This window comes from Phyllostomus discolor, chromosome 13 (genome assembly GCF_004126475.2).
Source record: "Phyllostomus discolor isolate MPI-MPIP mPhyDis1 chromosome 13, mPhyDis1.pri.v3, whole genome shotgun sequence".
NCBI classification, from domain to species: Eukaryota; Metazoa; Chordata; class Mammalia; order Chiroptera; family Phyllostomidae; genus Phyllostomus; species Phyllostomus discolor.
Genome location: NC_040915.2, coordinates 49,905,911 through 49,925,208, shown reverse-complemented (window position 1 = coordinate 49,925,208; position 19,298 = coordinate 49,905,911). Strand labels below are relative to the sequence as shown.

Here is a 19,298-nt window from a genome sequence, read left to right as displayed (position 1 = left end):
CGGAAATGTCTGATTTTGTTGTGATACAAGGGCCTGGCCACAAGAGGGCACTAGTATTCCATGTATTTTCCTAGAACAGGGGTGTCCAACTCCTTTTCACCTGGGCCCACATTAACCTCGCAGTTGCCTTCAAAGGGCCGAATGTAATTTTTAGGACTGTGTACATGTAACTGCTCCTTAACAGTTAAGCGAGAGCTCGGAGCTGCCACCAGGTAGAAACAAGGTGCTGGGCAGGATAAAACAAGGTGGGAGGCTACCAGTAAATGTTATATAGAAGTTTGACAAATTTCAAGGTGTATCCCCGTTACGATAGCTCGGGACACATTGTTTTGGGAAAGGGGGCTGGTCGCTGGTGGCGGTGAAGGGCACTGCCCAAGACATCTAGCAGAGAGCAGAGGACAGCATCCAGAAATGGGCTGCCTGGTTTGCTCTGCCCTGAGCCCACCCTGAATTTGGGACGAGTCACTGCTGTACGAGCTGAGCAGGAGGCACGGAGGGTCCTCCAGAGATAAACAAATGGGAGGCTGGTTCCTAAGCAATTGGCTCCCACCATTGATGGAGCGCCCTGGGCTATGCATACGTGCTTCCATACCCAGTATGTGTGCTTACGATTCCCGTCTTTAGGTGAGTAGAGTGAGGCTCATACAGGTTAAGTGACTTGCTCCAGGTCATCTAGCTAATGAGTGTCTGACGCCCAAATCAGAGACCCAGCTATTATGCCAACTTGCCTTGCCATCTCCACAGTGCCGGGTGTCCCGCTAGTCGCCACTAGAGGGCAGCATGGCAGGCATTCCTCCACCGTGGGCGCTGGATGTCTATTTACCTTCTTTCTTCAACTCCCTAGGAAATCACCCCGGGCCAGCTGAGCCTGGAGGACCTCTTGGAGATGACGGACGAGCAGGTGTGTGAGACCGTGGAGAAATACGGAGCCAACCAGGAGGAATGTGCCCGTCTGAATGCCTCCCTCTCCTGCCTCCGGAACGTGCACCTGGCAGGTGAGCAGGCGCCGAGGCATGGACCCCTCCCTGCCCGGTGCTCTGGGGTCCTGTGCCCGCAGCTGCAGCTGCAGCCTGGGACCAGACGGCCTCGGCTCTGGGTGGTAAATACGGCTCGAGAGCCGCCGAGGAGAGAGGTGCCTGGGGCTCGGAGGCCAGAAGTGGTCAGGGCAGCTTCTGGGAACTCTGTCCCAAGGGGGGAGACCGTCTGAGCTTGTGGGGCATTTGGTTCTGGACAGTTAGGGCCCAGATATGGAGATACTGGGTGTGTGCAGGGAGACCGGAATTGTTTTACCTTAGACATTCTGACGTGCCTTTGTACTTTGGGTCAACATCTTGCATTTTTATATAAACAATGTGAATTTAATATAAAACACAGCAGGAAACAGATAAACAGACATAAGTACCCTCAGCTCCACCATCTAGGGACCTACTGCTGTCCTTTTTGTATATTATTTTTGGTATACTTCTTCCAGACCAATAGGTGTGTGTACACTACCTTTGAATTGTTCAAAGTCCCGTCAGCCCTTCTCAGCAGGACATCAGATTTCATCCTCTTGAGGCCTTCTGCTTCTCTCCAGCTTTATAGCTTTCCCACCAGCTCCTGGGCCTTTCCGGTGTTAAGGGATCAGCTCTGCAAACATCAGCCAAAGAGAAATGTTGTTGGTCCTGGTCCACCCGCGTGGTGGTGCCATTTCCCGCCACAAGGTGTCACTGTTGTAGAGTCTGGCACCATCGGGCCGATTCTTACCCGCAGATGCCCTGGCCAGATTCAACGGGCAACAGTATTTGTTGCGTGACTGCTCCGGGCCAGGTGTGCTCAGGATCCATCAGTGGACAAAGCAGAGCACATCTGAAGCGGGTCATCGTCCCAGGTCCCGCACGCATGCTCTTCTGTGTTCTCTGCTGCTAGCAGGTCTGGATCAGGGCGGTACCCTGCATCCAAAGAGACCGTGCCCTGGAGGCTGTGCAGTCTTTGAAGGATGTTTCAGGGCATCCCTGGTCTCCACCCACTAGGCACCAGGAACAGCCCCTCCCATTCGTGACAGAAGGCCGTGTCTCCGGGTGTTTTCCAGCGTTCTTTCTCACCCCTGGCTGAGCGGCTCCGAAGGCTGGGTTGCTCCTTGCTCTGGTCCCGTGGCCGAGAGCGGCCTCTCGGTCCAGCAGCACCGACGAGCCTGCTTCAGGCCGCCTCCTGCCCGCCGACAGTGAGAAGCGGGTGGGGGATTGTGCCTCACGGCAGCGTTAGCTGGCGCCTCTTCGCCGGTGACTGTATCTCCTCCTCGTTTTCGAGGCCTGAGTACCGCCACCGTGCGTTCAGCCAGCCTCCTGTTTCTGGACGTGGAGGCCGTCTCCGTGTTTTCGTTGTGGGCGGTGCCGCGGCAAGTGGCGTGGGCTGTCGTCATCCGCGGGCACACCCAGGGCACCGCCTCTAGTGAGAATTCGGAGGAGCGTGGTCCCCACGGCACAGGGCTCACACACATATCCTAAGGCTTCCGGCGAACATGGTGCTGTTGGCTTTCCAAAAAGTTAGTACCAGCCTCTGCCTGCCCCCTCCCCGCCTTCTGCCCCCCCCCCCCAACTCGGGAGAGTGAGCATTTAAGGTTGGGCTCCTCCTTGCTTTCCAGAGACCACGTGTCCCCCTCAGAGCTGGGCTCCCGAGTTTGGCAGAGCCCTCGTGGGGGGGCCGGACTCTGGTGCCACCCGAGGGAGGCATTGATGTCGGCCTCTGTGGGCCCAGCGGCCAGTTGCCCTCGTGACCCCCGGGGCTGGGTGCGGCCTTGAGTGTGACCCCTGGGGCTGGGTGCAGCCTTGATGGGGCTTCTGGTCTGGGGGTTGTCAAGCTTTTTAAAAATCAAGACACAGAGTGCCAAAAATGATTTATATGGCAACCTCACACACACATATTACATACATACACACACACACACACGTGTGCAGATACACATACCCCGCTGAAATGTGTGTCACGAAATGGTGCTGATTCTTCCCGTGCCCACTCTTTCCCATTCTCCTTCATCCTGTGTCACTCCCCAGATGCTGGTAGTGATGTGCCACTTGGAGTTCACACCTCACTTGGTTGGGTTGAAAAGTACTGGCCTCAGGGAGCCTCTGGCCTCCACCGGCTCTTCCCGGGCAAATGTACGACGTCCGGCCTCCGAACCACAGGGCCCCCGACTGCAGTGCCAAGGGCTGCACCAGTGCCCGCCTCCCGCAGCCCAGGGCACCGCGGTCCCCTCGGCTCCCAGTCTCCGTAGCAGCAGCGTCCCTCAGCTCTGTGTGCCTCAGGGACACTTTTCCCATTTCTGCCTCAGCCTTTGTGGGGGAGGAATTTATTTTTAATGGGTGCGCCTCTCCCCCACTGGAGCGCACGCTGCAGGGGGCCTCACACCGGTTTCCACCCACCGTTTTATCGCCAGCCGGACCTTCCAGGTCAATGCCCGGCGCACGGGGGGACTCGGTCCCCGTTTCTGAATCACACGCCTTCCGTCTCATGCGGGCCAGAGACACTCGCCAGGGGCTGCACATACGTGGACTTTCCCACGGATCGCACAGCGTCTCGGGGTCGGGCTTCTGACCGGACACGTTTCCCCATCGAGCCCTCAGTGCTGCACAGATCTACGAGTTACTAGGGCTGCCCAGCTCAGGCGTGGATTTCGTGTCTCCGTACTCAGCCCACTGCCTGGGATGCCCTTCCCCCTTCGTCCTTCCCATGAATGCTGCTTATTCTCAGGCCTCTGCACTGTATTGAATGAATGAATGAATGAATGAATGCTTCTGTCACCAACTGGCCATGCCTTGGACCGTTTGTCCGTTGTTTGTCTTACGCCCTCCTCTGCTTGTGACTTCCCTGCAGACAGGCGCAGGATGCGGCCGTTCACCCCTCTGTTCCCAGACTGTGTTTGTCGAAGGGAGTGCAGGGAAGCCATGTGATGTGCTGGCTAGTGATCTCCACCAGGGGGAAGCAGTGAGCCATTTGCTACTGATGCTTGCCTTAAATTGTCTTCTTCCCTCAAAAATGATCATTGGTTCTTTGAAGCTTCTAACTCTCTTGGTAGCTGGATGATTTCATTGTTTCTCACCCTTCATCTTAATCAAAAATGTTATCCCAAACTAGGGAACAAACTCGTATTTGACTCTTGCTTCTTATCATATTTGTTCATCTTGGTCTCCCCAGCTCTCAGCTGGAGTCTTCTACCGTGATGAAATTAAGGTTTTAAATCCTGGTGTGTAGTGGGGACTCGTTCTGTGCTGCTGGCTGTTGGGAGGATTGTATGAGATGATGCAGGCAAAGCACAGGGCCTGGCCTGGATTAGCTGCGTGGTAACTTCTGTTGTTACCATGATTGTCCTTGTCACACTAGTGCTGTACCTACCCTCATCCTACAACCACCACCACCATCATCATCAACACCATCACCACCAACACCATAATCACCATCATCACCACCACCATCATCGACGCCATCACCATCATCACCACCACCATCATCACTACCATCACCATCACTACCATCACTACCATCACCATCATCACCACCAACACCATCATCACCACCATCACCACCAACACCATCATCACCATCATCACCACCACCATCACCACCAACACCATCACCACCACCATCATCGACGCCATCACCATCATCACCATCACCACCACCACCACCATCATCACCATCACCACCACCACCACCACCATCATCACCACCACCACCACCACCATCATCACCATCATCAGCATCGACACTGTCACCACCATTACCAGGGTCCTCTGGTCTTTCTCTGCCCCCACCTCACTGTCTTCCACCTTTTTTCTATCCGTCCCTCATCTTTGTCACCAAAGGCCCCAGGCGTTCAACTCTCCTAAATCTGCTCTCTGTCTGTCTCCAATTTCCCTTCTCCCCGAGGCCCCCGTCTCTCTGAACGCTGCTGCTCCCTTAGAGCCTGTCATGCTCTCTGTCTGCCTTGATTGTTCTCCAGGGGCTGCTCCCCTTTCTGTGGCCAAAAATGAAAGCAGGACCCCAGCAGGTTTCCCAGGGCGCGCAGCCCCACCTCCGCGGCCCCTGCAGAGCTGAGGTGCTGGGTGAACTGACTCGGCTGTCGAGGACCAGTCCCTTTGGTCGTCCCCGCCCACCAGCGTGTGCGCACAGCCTGTGCATCTGCCCTTCCCCGAGGAGAATCCCGGCTTCCAGGCCATGGGAGACCTCGCTTTTCTCCCTGCCTCCCTTTCCTCCCTCCCTGCCTCCCTCCCGTGCACAATGATCCAGCCCTCACTATGCATCTGACACCGGCTGGGTTCCAGGGCTGGGGGACTTCCTCGTGGCTTCAGGGTGGAGCTGGGACTGAATGAAGGAGGAGGAGTTCTTCTAGGGATGAGGGGGTGGCAGGAGGGAGCCTGTGCCGGAGAGATCAGTGTGGCTGGAGCCCAGGAGTGCTGGGGAGGTGCGGGAACTGGGGTCGGGTAGGCGGGCAGGGCCAGCCCCTGTGGAGGGACCATGGCACAGGGCTTGCCTTGCAGGGCTCTGAGCAGAAGGCTCTTGGGTTGCTTGCCCAGGTTTCACACCAACCCTGGCTGCAGAGCAGGGGCGCGGCTGCGGTGAGATGCTGGTAAATCTAAGGAGAGGCTCAGTGGGCCGTGTGGGGGGCAGAGAGACAAGGCCGGGGTTCCACGGACACAGACAGGTGCTCCCCACATCCCAGCAGTCCCCCTGGGAGCCTGCCTCATGGGGCCCCAGCTCCTCCTCCTGAGGGTCGGGCAAGAAGCGCCGGCCAGGAGAAAGACAGGATGTAAAGCAGCCCCGAAATAGGACAGACAGCCTCAGATGCCCCCTGGCGTCCTCCCTGGAGCCCACCCACCCGAACCCGCCTTCCTTTGCCTGCCACAAAGAGGAAGAGGCGTCCTGATTGCCCCATTGTTCCAGTTGCCTCTCACTTGGGGAGGCCGGGCGGCGAGGGAGCCACCTGTCCCCGAGCCCGCAGGCAGCGTTGGTGACGCTTTGTCTCTTTCCACTGCGCGTCCCCACCCCAGCCGTCTTGTTTTGCAGGCTTCCGGGCCTCCCTATGGCAGACGGGCCTCCCTGCGGCAGATGGAGGGCCGTGCTAGCGCCCTCTGGTGCCAGGGACAGAAACCGAGTGCAGCCACAGGCACCCACCCGCGGCTCAGTCACTCACCAGGGACATGGGTCAGGCTTCCTCTGTCCCCGTCTGTCACTGTGGGGCCGGGGACGTGGTGCTGATTCAGGCTGACCGGCTTCTCGCTCTCGTGGCCCTCGTGCTCCAGACCCGGCCGCCCGGGGGGGGTGGCCCCCAGATTCGTGTGGACGTCGACCCGTAGTTATGACAATGACACACAATTGAAAATTCACCTCTTCAGTCGCACGAGTGACCCGTCACCACGCGTACCAGTGGCTGACCTATCGGGACGGCACAGTTCTAGGGCATTTCTATGGATGCGAGGTTCTGTCGGCCAGCGCTGCTCTGGCACGAATCAAAGGAACGAATAGGAAATCGATTAGGTGGTGACCAGTTTCACTGATCAGGTGGAGCACGGACATGGGTGATAGGATGGTGCCTGGGAGGCAGTTTTGATGGGGCGGGGGAGCGTCACAGTGGCTGTGTCAGGGCAGCAGATCCAGGGGCACACGTACGTTGAGATTTGGTGCCAGGAATGCACTGCGACTGCAGAGGCCGGCTGGGCACGTCCGGGGTCCGCAGGGCAGGCGGGCCGCCGGAAGGGCAGCTGGAACTCCTGGGCACGCGCTGGAGGTGCCAACGACCTCGGGCAGAGCCGCCTCTTCAGAACAGGGAAGCCTCGGGTCTGCTCTTCCCGCCTTCCTGCGGCCCATCTGGAGTGCAGAGGGTAGTGTCTCTCTTCCTTCACGTCACCTGACTGTAGACGTTCGTCACATCTGCTGTAGGGCGTCACCGCAGGTTACTGTTGGGTTGAATGGCCGAGGGCTGCGGCTTAGCCACGTGGGCACACGGAACTGATCACTGTAGTGGGCCTCTCCGGGGGCGGCACTTAACCTAAGACGTGAATGACCAGAAGGAACCAGACATGAGACTGGGGGGAAGAACGTTTTGCGAAGAGCGAAGACGAAGGGTCACACTGATCTCTGAAAGCCCCTTCGAGAAGCAGAAAGCAGGCCCACGTGGCTGGGCCACAGGGAGCATTCTGGGGACGTGCTGCTGTGTGGCCGTCTGCTCCAGGCTGCAGTCAGGGGAGGGAGGGAGGGAGGGCGGGAAGGAGGGACATGCCCAGAGAGGTTAAGCAGCTTGCCTAGAGTCACACAGCCCGTTCCAGGCAGAGCCTGTGCTTGAACTCACGTCTGTCTCACCGGAAACACGTGCTTCGGTTTGCAGTGTCCTCCGTGCCCACTTTTCTCGTCTGCTCCCCACCAGACTGCGAGCTCTTTGGGGGTGGACACCACATCTCACTAGCTCTGGAGCGACATCTGGGCAGGGGCCCCGGAGGCTCACGCCCATTCAGGGGGCCCCTCCCTCCCCCCGGGGTTCTGAATGGGGGGTGTCTCGCTGCCCAGACCTCCCTGCTGACCTCACCCCTCCCTAGGAAAGGGCCTCCCTTCCCCCAGGCACCCAGAGACCTGTCGATGCTCCCCAGCCCCACGCTGGCCCTGACCTTGGGGACACGGAGCTCAGTTTAGCCCCGTCATCTGATCTTTTTCTTTCTTTAGCACTTTTGTCTTGTCCCTCCTCTGTCTGGTACTTTGTGGAGGAGAAACGAGGCGGACAGGCTTTGTAACCGGATACCAGGGCTCCCCGGGTGGCTGGGGCTGACATTGTTGGTCAAGCCCTACCTCCTGAAGAGCTACCTTTAGCGTCACGGAGGGCAGAGGAACAGAGTGGCCTTGCCTCAAACCCTCAGCTCCTTGCTTGAAAAAGTGAGGGTCAAACAGCTGGTTGGCTGCAAGCCCTGAGATGCCTTCTCCTCCCTGGACCAAGTGCCTGGGACACTCTCCCACTCGGGGCCTCTTCCTGATGATTCTTGATGGCCACCAGGGGGCGCTGCCTGATAAGGTTATCAGCTGAGCAGCCAGAGGATCTCGGAGAAAGCGCCACGTGGGTGTGCAGACTGGAAGGAGCCTCGGTCTCATCATCTCAACTTTCAAATAAGGAACAGCTGAGTCCCCCCCGAGAGGCGAAGGGCTTGGTCCAGCCATGGCAGGGAACAAGTGTGGGCTTAGTTCTGGGGGGGCGTGGTGGGGCAGGGTCCCTTTCCTCTCTTTTCCTGCCTGTCGTGGAGCCGCAGAGCAGGGAGCAAGCTCGTGGTTCCTGCCCACCCCCAGGCTGCTCAGAGGGGGTCCTGCCGCCCCTGACCTTCCCGCAGCCCCTCCCCTCGTGGAAGCTGTCGCCTCGATCTCCCCGCCACGCTCAAGACCAATTAAGAGAAGGAAATGAGCTCTAACGAAGAAAGCTCGTGAAGCAGGCTGCACATAATAACTCGGGGTGTTGCAAGGAGACAGCTCCAAAGAGGCAGTGGCTTCATTGCCTCGGGAGACGTCTGGGAAAGAGCTGGGGGCCAGACATGGGGTGACTCCAGCTGTGGGGGAGCCCCTCCCACAGCCTGTCGGCTGGAAGGCGGCGAAGAGAAGCAGCAGGATTTGTCTCAGCTGAAATCGGTGTCTCAGCTTCGGCCGTGTGGCCGGCACCCGGGCACACAGATAAAAAAGACGCAGGCCACTGTCGTGGGGGGATGGGGGTGGGGGAGGGGGCTGCACTCCTGGACCTGTGTCCCGCTGGCCCGGTCGGTCAGTGGCAGAGGCAGGAAGGCGTGTGAGCTCCCAGCCGGCACAGGAGTCCTGGCTGGGCCACCACGCTGTAGGCCCTGGCTCCAGCCCCTTCCCCCCCCCCCCCCCGCAGCGCCTCAGTCTCCGAAACAGGCGTGAAACTGCTTGACCGTGTCGCGTGGCCACGAGGAATAAGCGAGGCAACACGTGCCTGCGCCTCCCTCGGGGGCTGCCTGGCCCATTGAGCAGGACCTGACTTCGGTTCTTCTGGTCGGAGGGGTCTGGCAGTCAGGCGACCCAAACAAAGGGGCCAAGTCGCAGGTTTCTGTCCCTGCCCTCTGTCCGGCCACCTGCCTGCTTCCGGTGGGGGCAGAGTCCCCAGGGGCCGCGTGATCGTGAGGCCCCGGACCTGGTGACGCCGGTTCTGTGATGGGTGTGGGCAGCCCGAGGTTTTGCTAGGACTTGGGTCAGGACCTGAGTTTGACAGAGTATCTGCCCCCTGGATGGGGGTGGGGGTGGGGTGGGCAGTGCCACCCTTTCCGTATTTTGGAGCAGGACAAAGGCAGTGATCGACCACAGTCTCACTTGGACGTACGTGAGAGGGTTGGAAAAGTCCCCACCGTCTTTAATAAAGTCTCGGGACTACATTTATGCCCCCAGAGTAAGCAAGGTTCCGGACCAAGGGGCTCCTACTCAGGACCTGTAGGTTCGCAGTGCGGTCCTTCCTCACTGCGGCCCTGGGGACTCTGACCGTCGTCACCGCCGTCGGATGGTGGGCTCACCCGCCCTCAGGCCCCAGGTAGAGTTCCTTGGGGTCTGCAGCGACGGCATATGAAGGGCCAGCTCAGAGTTTCTCAGCCTTGGCCCTCAGACATTTGGGGAGGGTCATTCATTCATGGGGGCCGTCCTGTGTGTCGTAGGGTGTTCCGCAGCATCCCTGGCTTCCGCCCACCAGATGGCGGTAGCACCCCCACCCCCCCAGTCGTGAAAGCAGAATGCCCGCAGACAAGCCGAGTTCCTGACCGAGAGCTCCAGGCCCCCTCCACGGACGGTGCCGCTCTCAGATGAGGACGATGATAATGATGTCCAGCGGCCGTGACAGCCTCGGTGATTCCGAGGCCCGATGAAAGCCAGGAGGCTCTGTGAAGACAGGGGCTGTGGTGGAGCACAGAAGCCCGTAATCGAGTTGGCCGTGGGCTGCTTGGGCCCAGAGCATGACTCCCTGGGGTCCTGGTCAGGCTGACAGGAACCAGACGAGAGCTGGGGACCTGGCTGTGACTCCCTCCCTCGCACACACGCATGCACACACGCACACTCACAAGTACTCTCACACCCACACGCCTCGTGTCTCCCACTGCTTTGGGGACCTTGTTCACATTTCAGTTTTGCTGACAAACAGCTCCTGACGCCTCTCTTCCCCGAGGAAACGCCTCCTGAAAGGCGACCGTGGTGGAGGAAGCTCGGGGCTGTAGGCCGGACTCCTGGGTCCCGCCCGACCCTGACTCCTCCGGCTGCAGGGGACAGGGGAGCCCCACGGCCCGGCTGAGCCTGCTGTCCTGGTCTGTCGAGCCGTGGGTGGCCTTTCCCGGGGACGGGAGCAATGGGCCCTAAACCCTTCTCCCCCATGATTGCAAGTCTCAGGTTGGACCTTCCATGCCAGTGAGTGAACTTGGCCCAGCATTCACGTCCCCACGCTCATCGGCAGCTGTGCAGTTCACCCCTGGCTTCCAGTTGCTATTGTTGCATCCATCAACCCAGTGGCGCCCTTCCCTGGATTCTGCGAGTGTTAGGCATCAGTTTTGTCTTCCCGCCTGACGACCCTTTCGCAGGCGACACTTGTTCGTGGGCTGGCGCTGTCTCGTGACCTGTCCTCGGCTCGGAGGCACCATACGGAGGGTCCCTCCTCAGGGTTAGTGTGGTATCTTCTCCACTGTTACTCCTTGCACACCGGGAAGCAAGGTGGCTGGGAGGCCCCGGGGTGGGGGGGCGGGCAGGGGCCCAGCGCAGCTGAGTGCATCCAGGGGACACCTTCTAGGGGAAGGCACAGCTCCGCTGAGTGTCGGGGGGCAGGCTGTGTTTGGGCCTCTTTGCCCTCTGCTCGGGTGGGTTATTTTGTTTTATTGCCACCCAGTGCCAAGTCTCAAATCTGCTTGGGGTGGCTCTTATTTTTCTCTCAAATCGTCAGAGCTCTAAGCAATTTAAAAAATACATTTTTGCTCTCTCTTTTTTTTTTTTTTTTTGCAATATCTTTTTGGACCATTTTGTCAAAGCTGCGGGCGGCCTTTCAATGCCAAAGTCTGTAATATGCACATCCCAGGGACCCACTTTCCTTTGAGGCCTGTGCCCTTGAACCTCTCATGACCCCTGACCATGGGCTCTATTCAGCAAGGCCCTGGGCTTCCCCGTGGTGCCGATTCTATGACGAGACACTGCGATTCCAGCCAAGGGGAGTTCTTCCCTCAGGGGCGGGGCCAAAAAAAGGCTGGGATGGTGGAGACGAGAGGTTCCTTTATGAAGGAAGGGCGTGGTGTTCCGTGGATTTGTCCAAACCTGCACGGTGCCCACGAATGTGGGAGAGGCGGAGATAAAACGCCCCCACCCCGTGTCTCTGCACAGATGTTAATGTCACCTACTGTGTACAAGGCATTGCTCCGTGTTTATGGTGCTGTAGACACACTGTGTGCCAAGGCTGTGCGTGGGTGGCCTCCTTTGTAACACCTTTATAACAACTTTGTGAGGTCCGGGCTGCCCCACCCCTTGTAAAAAAGGAGGTGGTGGGGATCAGAGAGGTGGGTGAATTGGGCCAAGGCTGCACAGCTCAGGGCAGTCATGAAGCCAGCATTGCACGGCTCTGCACCCTGCCCGGGGCTCTGAAGGGAGAACGGGAGGGAGCGGCATCTGTCGAGAACCCCGAAGTGCTCCCTGGAAGCCACTTGGCTGAGCTCACGGAGCTGGGCCCCGTCAGGTCTGTGAAAGCCCGTGGGCTTCATGGGCTTAGACAGGATGTTTGAGGAGCACGAACCCGCTGGGTGGCAGTCACCTGTCAGCCCCTTCCTGGGACATGCTGGGGGGCAGTTCGGTGCCTTAGAAGTGGGTCGGACCAGAGCCACTGAGCAGGTGGCGCCTGGGCTGGGCCTGGAGGAGCAGTAGGGGAGGGGGAGGAGAGGTGAGGTGACATTGGGAGGGTGTGGGGACGCCAGGAGGGCCTGGAGTCTGCAGGGGGCGCGGCGCTGCGCTGCGGTTCCAGGCAGCTGCTGGCCGGCCAGCTGTGGGCCCTGGAATGGGCGCCCTGTCCCTAACGGGACCTGCATTGACCTTGAAAGGCCAGGCCGACAATGCAGGGGGGTGACGCATGTCCAAGTTTGCAGCGCTGCGTGGGGCAAGCTCAGTGAGTGGCGGTTACTCCTCTCACTGGGTTACGTCTGGCCGTCCGGCTCAGGCAGGGTTTCCCAGCGGCAGGTGAGGGTGGTGGCTGCCTGGAGACGTTTCTTTCTATGAAACCCCAGGTGAAGGGAAGCCCTGGGGGGCCGTGCAGCGAGGGGGGGACCCCGATGGTGGTCTGTTTGATCTCCACTTCCTCCTTCCCCGGTGACTCAGTGACATTGTCAACCAGTCTCGAGGTCTGCAGGGCGTTGGTCCTCAGCACTGGCCGCTGCCAGCGGTCCCGGTGCATGCTGGGAGTTTTGGGTGGGCCTCACAGAGCGGGAGAGGAAAAGGGGGAAGCACCCTTCCACAGAAAGGGTGTCGTTCCACTGAGCACTGGCTTTGCTGTCACAGGGTTCTGGTTTTGGATTCTGGGCATCTGCAGCTCACCTGCTGTGACCTCGGGAAGGTGCTGGCGTCTCTGGGCTCAGTTTCCTCATCTGCGCAATGGGGTGAGGCTGGCATTGGTGCTGAGGCCGTGGAGACGAAAGGGCTGGGGGAGCGGGGAGCACTGGAGCGTTGGCAAGCCGGAGGGGGCCAGAGGAGCCTGTGGGGGACACCGGTCAGGGCACAAGTTGGGGCGCCAGAAGTTTAAGGGGAGCGGGAACAAATTTCAGCATCAATGCCGCCGGCCATCTGCTCTGCGTTTCGTGTGTGTCCGATGGCTTCTCGGGTCACATGCCGCCCCTGGATGCACAGCCACTAGCTGCTTCTCTCTTAGACCCGCCACCTCCTCACAGGCGTGGGTGGCGGGCACCGTCCCACACGGCGGGAAAACGGCTCAGCGCAGGGAGCCCTGGATTTGGACCTGGGACCTGCCTCCCGTCCCTCTCGCCTGGTTCCTGGGTCACCAAAGGAAGTCCCATCACTCGAGCTCCAGCTTCGCTCCCCAGAAAAGGGAGTCGGACCTCCTGCTCTCCTTCCCCGCCGAGGCCTTGGCCAGGATGGACCGCTGTCCCAGCCGCCGCACGCTTGGCGTTGGGAGGGGCTGTTCCCGCCTGCACGGACCACAGCTGGGCCCGAAGCGGCAGCTTTCCCTGGGTCCCTGGGCAAAGAGGAGGCGGAATGTCTTTGGTCTCTTCTGAAATAGATTCCTTGGAGCCCTGGTGTCCTTCCCCCAACCCTGGGCCTATGGACGTGATGCAGCTGTTCCAGAAGACGCTCAAGCATCTTCCTGGGCACACGTTTGAGCACAGAGCCAGGCGCGCGGTCTGTAGGGGTCGTGGGGGTTGAGAGACGACGGTAGTTCAGTGTGTAGTTCACGTGCACGTTCAGCTTTACGCAGCATTTATTGAGTACCGACTGTGTTCTCAGCTCCGGGTACAATGCACCGGCTCTGCGGCCCCGGCTGAGTCGTGGCATCTCTGTGAGAGCCCTCGTGTCCTGGCCTCACTGTTCAGGTCATCACAGTCCCCAGTTCTTGGCTCACGGTGAGGATTACACGAGATAACATATGCAGAGCCCAGGCCTGGCACGGAGTTGCCGTGGGTGCTCGGTAACTGGTACCTTGCTATTATATTTATTGGAAAGTAAACCTTGTTTCTATTAGTTTTCTTCACCTGTCTGATCTCCTTGAGTGTGTTTCCGCCTCTCCCGCAGGGTGACTTCCCTTCATTTCCCCACGCTGTCTTCCGTGTGAGTTAAGTGCCCCAGTTTACAGATGCGGAAGCCCAGGCACCCAGGCCGCAGGGTCCAGACCCCGAGAAGCAGAGGGGAGGCGGCCCGCACGGAGCCTCCCATCGAAGGCCAGGCGTGGCCAGGTGTTGGCGGAGAGATACCGCCAGCCAGAATCTAGAGTGGGAGAAGAAGGAGCTGACGGAGGACCCAAACGCTGTTTTCAAACGCATTCATGGGGAAGGGGAGAGCGTGCAAAATGAAACAGGTTGTGTCCGAGAGGGCGTGATTGAATGGGGCCAGGGCGCGGAGGACCCAAACGCTGTTTTCAAACGCATTCATGGGGAAGGGGAGAGCGTGCAAAATGAAACAGGTTGTGTCCGAGAGGGCGTGATTGAATGGGGCCAGGGCGCGTGGGCGATGGCGTCCGGGTGTTTCTTGTGCTGGAGGAAGTGGTTGGGTTTTTTGGGTCTGCCAGCCCCGCCCCGCCACCCCGGAGATGGGCACAGGAGGAAGCTGGAGTTGGGGACATGTCACATCTCCTTTACAGTCAAGAAATCTATCTGTTTAATTAAATTCCCTTGGAGTTCGGTTTTTCCCTTGAGCGAGTTTTCTCTTCTGGTTTCTCTCTTTTCCAGGACATCAGTTAGGGCAGAATTTATCAATAGAAATGACAGTGTTAGGCGTAATAACAGTGTTACGAACGACAGTATTAGTACAGTGGTAATACAAACGAACAGACAAAAAAAAATAACCCCAAACAAACCGTAGAGGAATCTGTCGCTAACTTGTAGCTTACTTTAGATCTTGTTCCCTTGTCTGCCTCAAGGGTTTGAGGCTTGAGGTCTGAGAGAGTTCTGAGAAAATGTTTTTAATCATCCAGAAACTATTCAGGCTTTCTTAGGAGATGGCGTTCCCTTCCTCCCTCCCTCCCTCCCTTCCTCCCTCCCAGCCTCCCAGCCTGGCCTGCTGTTTTTAGGGGAAGATTGAGGACAACCTGCTAAGAATGAGCCTGTCTCCTTTAGCTGCTTTGACATGTGTTAAATAATCTAATCCAGGGGTCAGCAAACTGTGGCCACAGGCCCCATCTGTCCAGCTGCCAGCCTTTTAGCGTAAAGGTGAATTGGGGCATAGCTGCCCCTGCCCATCTGTGTGCCGTCCGTGGCGGCTTTGTGTGGGGTGGCCTAGCTGAGTAGTTACAACAGGGGCCTTGCAGCCCACAGGCAGGAGTAGTTACTGTCTTGTCACTCATAGAAAAGGTCCCCCGGCCTTGTTCTGGTCCTTGGCTGTGTTCCTCTGTCACAGGTTTTTCACTGGTTCCTGCCACGTGTGCTTGTGAAGACGTAGACTCATCTACTCATTCACCGAGGGTTGGGGAATCCGTTTCTTGGTGCCAGGCCCCCCGTTGGGTACCAGGGGTGACTTCTGTCCGTGAGGAATTACACAGCGCACTAAGGTGCGGAGGACGGAGTCTGCCGCAGTGGCAACATGGAGGAGGAAACAGGCAGTGATTTGGAGGTTGCGTGCAGGCGAACGCTGGGGACGCCTTCCTGGAGGAGGAGGCATTCGAGGTGGGTATAAAAATGGGAAGTTTCCCAAGTGCCGAGGGGCCAGGACCCTCCAGGTCAGGCAGTGACCTGTAGTCAGGCATGACTTTGAGATAAGTCAAAGTCAAGGACGTTGAGATAAGTCGTGACCAGCTCAGGGCGCTGCACGTCAGCCTGGAGGAGGAGGAGGGCACAGGAGATGAGGGAAGGGGAGGAGGTAGCCACGTGGCTGCGGGGCTGTATGGGAGCTCTCTCAGGACAGGAGTGGCAACTTCTCTGTTTCCATTCCATGACGATGAGCTCCAGGGCTCATCCCAGGGGCCGTGCGTGGTTGATTGGACTCTTCAAACTGGGGGGTGTCCCGAGGACACCCTGTCTGTGGGAGGCTCTTGGAGCTGGCTGATCTGGGTCCAGCTCAACTTTCCTTTTTTGTTTTTAATAGCAATGGCTTTCTTTTTTTTTTTTAAGATTTTATTTATTTATTTTTAGAGAGGGAAGGGAGGGAGAGAGAGAGAGAGAGAGAGAGAAACATCAATGTGCGGTTGCTGGGGGTCATGGCCTGCAACCGAGGCATGTACCCTGACTGGGAATCGAACCTGGGACACTTTGGTTCTCAGCCCACGCTCAATCCACTGGGCTACACCAGCCAGGGTGCATACTTTCCATTTTTATACCCGTCTCAGATGTCTCTACACCCTTCAGAACTCCTTCCTCCTTTTGGAACTCACTGCCTGCCTCCTGAGGCCGGTGGGAATCTTAGCATGAGAATGATCTAAGGCATGGTTGTGTTTTCATGGCACAGTACAGGGGGCAGCTGGGAGATCAGCCAGGGCAGAAGGACCCACAGTCTGGTGCATTCCGTAGAGTGGTCAGATCCCAGAAGGATGGCCTTGTGGTCTGGATGCCCTTTGAGGGCCTGAGGTCGGGGCCGAGAGGTCCCAGAGCTGGCAAGGTCGGGCCCAGCTGACCTTGGCCACGAGGCTGCCTTTGTAACTCAGGATGGCTCGGCCACGAGGGCAGGTGCAGGAGTCTTTCCCTTTGCTTTGGTGAGGAGGTTTAGACATCTGTGCTTCCTCATCTGTGAAGTGGGGATAATTCCAACAGTCACTTTGTAGGGTTATTTTAAGCATTTAACGAGTGCAAATACATTGAACAAGTGCCTGGGGCACAGTGAGCACGCGGCGGGATGGCTTCGTCATTAAACTGCCGCCCAGGGCAGCACTTTGTGAAGGGTGCCGAGGGGCTTTGCATGAAGAGGAAGCAGGCAGGTTTCTTTCCGGTGGGGGTTCTCGGTGTCGTTAATACGTTGCTATGCACTGAGTTTACTGACACTGTCGTATCCCCACCCCCACCCTGCCCCCGGAGCTTGGCTGTGGGCTGTGTGTCCACCGGGCATGTGCTGAGAAGCGCCTCGTGAAGCCAGCTTTGGGAAACGCTGTTCACATTTGGTAATGGGGTGATACTACTGAGGACTTCCCCTGGGCTGGGCACTGCACCAGGCTCTGGGGACACAAGAGTGAACGAGAAACACACAGTCCTGGCCTCGTGGGCCACGGTGACAGCTCCAGAGTTTAACATTGAGAGTCCTGAGCGGCTCTGCTCCTCAGCGGTGGAATCTGTGAAATGGGAACAGGGTGAATCCCTGTGGAATTCTATCTCACCAGGAGGTTGGACAGATGATGGGAGGTGCTGGCGTGGCCAGGGGTTGGCCAGGCTGAGCTGTGGAAGGGTCATCCTCACGCGAGATGCAGGGGCTGAGAGGGGGGTTGCCGGAATGAGGTAGCTGAGGTTGAAGAACCAGCTCTGCCCCTTTGTAGCTGTGTGACCCTGTGCAAGTTACTGAGCCTCTCTTGTGTCCAGCCCCTACAAAATGAGGAGAGTACTACTGTTCTCATTTACGTGTCCAAAGTGCTTTCTAAGTATTAAATAAATAAAAGAAGAATTGACAACAGCAAGAACAACAGTAACAGCCAACATTGATCCACTGTTCATTCTGTGCTAGGCCCTTTGCGTGGATTGTCTAATTCATTCCTCACAAAGAATAATAATAATAATAATTATTGTTGTTGTTGTTGTTTTCATCACCCCCATTAAACAGACGAGAAAACTGAGGCTTATAGTGAAGCAGCTGCCAAGGGTCGACGCTAGTAAGTGTCAAGGCCAGTTGACAGTCTTCAGGACCTGAGATCTTGATGGCTGCCCGCCCCACCCTGCGTGGCTGAGGTGCTGTGGGCAGTGGGCTGCATCTGCCAGGCGGGGTCCAGCTTCCGTAGACGTGGACGGAGAGAGGAGCTCAGGGGCTGCTGTGCGGGTGCCTGCGTCAGGGTTAGATTTCCGAGGTCACCCGAGTCCCGTTTTCAGATGTTGGGGGACAGGTGTGCCTGCAGATGCGATCCTCTCGCCTTCGAATTGGCTCTTTGCGGTCAGAAGCAGCGTTCCGGGCTCCGGAGAACAGACCCGTGGAAGGGAGAGCCACTTTCCGCAAGGGTTAAACAGAAAGTGGGGGAAAATAGGAGCCCTGACTCTTCAATCGGTTCTGCGTGTGTTTCCTGCCGAAGGCCGACGCCCGCCTCTGCGACTGTCAGGCAGCGCCCCCCGGAGGTCGCCCTGCGGACGCCTTGTGTCTCTCGCTTGTCATCTTCTGTGTCGAGCGGGCGCTTGACCCTCTCCCTAAGAAGCCGTATATTTTAAAAGTGGTTGTTATTGTTGTTGTTCTGTTTGCCTATTGGAGTGTTTTATTCCCCTTGTCTTCTAAAACCTTCCTTTTTGTTCCTTCCTCGCGCCCGGTAGCCTGACCCTGTCTTGCTTATCCGAGACGATGGAACGGGAATGAGCTAATGGATGTTGTCGCAGCTCCGCTGAGGCTGCTCTGCAGACCTGCCGCAGCAGCGCAGGCAGAATCCGGGCCCTTTAGCTCCTGGGAGGGCCGGGCATCTGCTCTGCCTCCGTCCTGGCTTTGTCCGCGGTGGCTGAGCAGAGGCGGAGCGAGACGAGGTCAAGGGGGCGGTTGGCCTGAGCGCGGGTTAGAAGGGGGTGGGGTTCTTTTGTCCTCCCTCCCTCTTTTCCTTTTTCCCTCCTTCCTCCCTCCAAGTCTTCCCTTTGCCCCATCCATCCATCCATCCATCCATCTACTCATTCATCCACCCACCCACCTATCCATCCACCCACCCACCCATCCATTCAAACATCCACCCATGCATTCAAACATCCACCCATCCATCTGCCCACACACCCACCTATCCATCTAGTTTATAGGCCCAGAGTCCCGTCTAGGCGGCAGGCGCTCTGATGAGTGCTGAACACTTAGACATGATGAACAAGGCCCCTGCCCTTGACTGAGCCATCTCATGAGGGGGGCTGCCCGTGAAACAAAGAAATGGGGTGATTTGAAAATCCGATAAACCCTGTAAAGAAAGCGGTGAGAGAGCTGGTGTGGCTGGAGCACTCAGAGACGGCCTCTCTGAGGGAGTGGCATTCGGACTGAGGTCTGAAGAATGGGAAGGGGAGCAGAAGGGACATGAAGGGCTGTCTAGACAGAGGGAGTGGTCATGTGAGGGAGAGAAGCACCGTAGTTTGTGTGTGAGGAGCTAACCAGTGTTCTCTGTGGCTGGGGCCGTTACGTCCCTGCATCTGTGGACACGTCCGTGTATCTGTCCATCTGTATAGGTGTCCGTCATCCACATGCATGCCCATCTTGCCCCCGAGAACACACACCCATGTACTCCCCCCGTCTGTTTATCCGAGCACACATCCGTCTGTGCACCGGGGCACCCGTTTGTGCAACCACACACCCATCCCTGTGCCCGTTGACCCGCCCAGGCACCTGTCCGTCCACATACCCTGCAGTTATCCGTGTGCATGCCATCCATGCCCTGGTGCACACATGCATGTCCCCATCTGTCCTTCCGTGTCCCTTGCTCCGTCTGTGCCCCTGACAGACATGCACCGACAGCCTGTCGTATGTCCGAC

The 19,298-nt window shown here is 58.0% G+C and overlaps 1 protein-coding gene across 3 annotated transcripts in view; it reads left to right on the top strand.

Annotated features, from left to right (window-relative positions):
• Nucleotides 1-19,298, top strand: part of KSR2 (kinase suppressor of ras 2) — a 266,519-nt gene that overhangs the window by 68,356 nt on the left and 178,865 nt on the right. For all 3 annotated transcript variants that reach the window (XM_036013739.1, XM_036013737.1, XM_036013738.1), the window contains exon 3: nucleotides 845-995. In XM_036013739.1, the coding sequence (XP_035869632.1) occupies nucleotides 845-995 (151 nt within the window). The remainder of the gene's footprint in view (nucleotides 1-844; nucleotides 996-19,298) is intronic.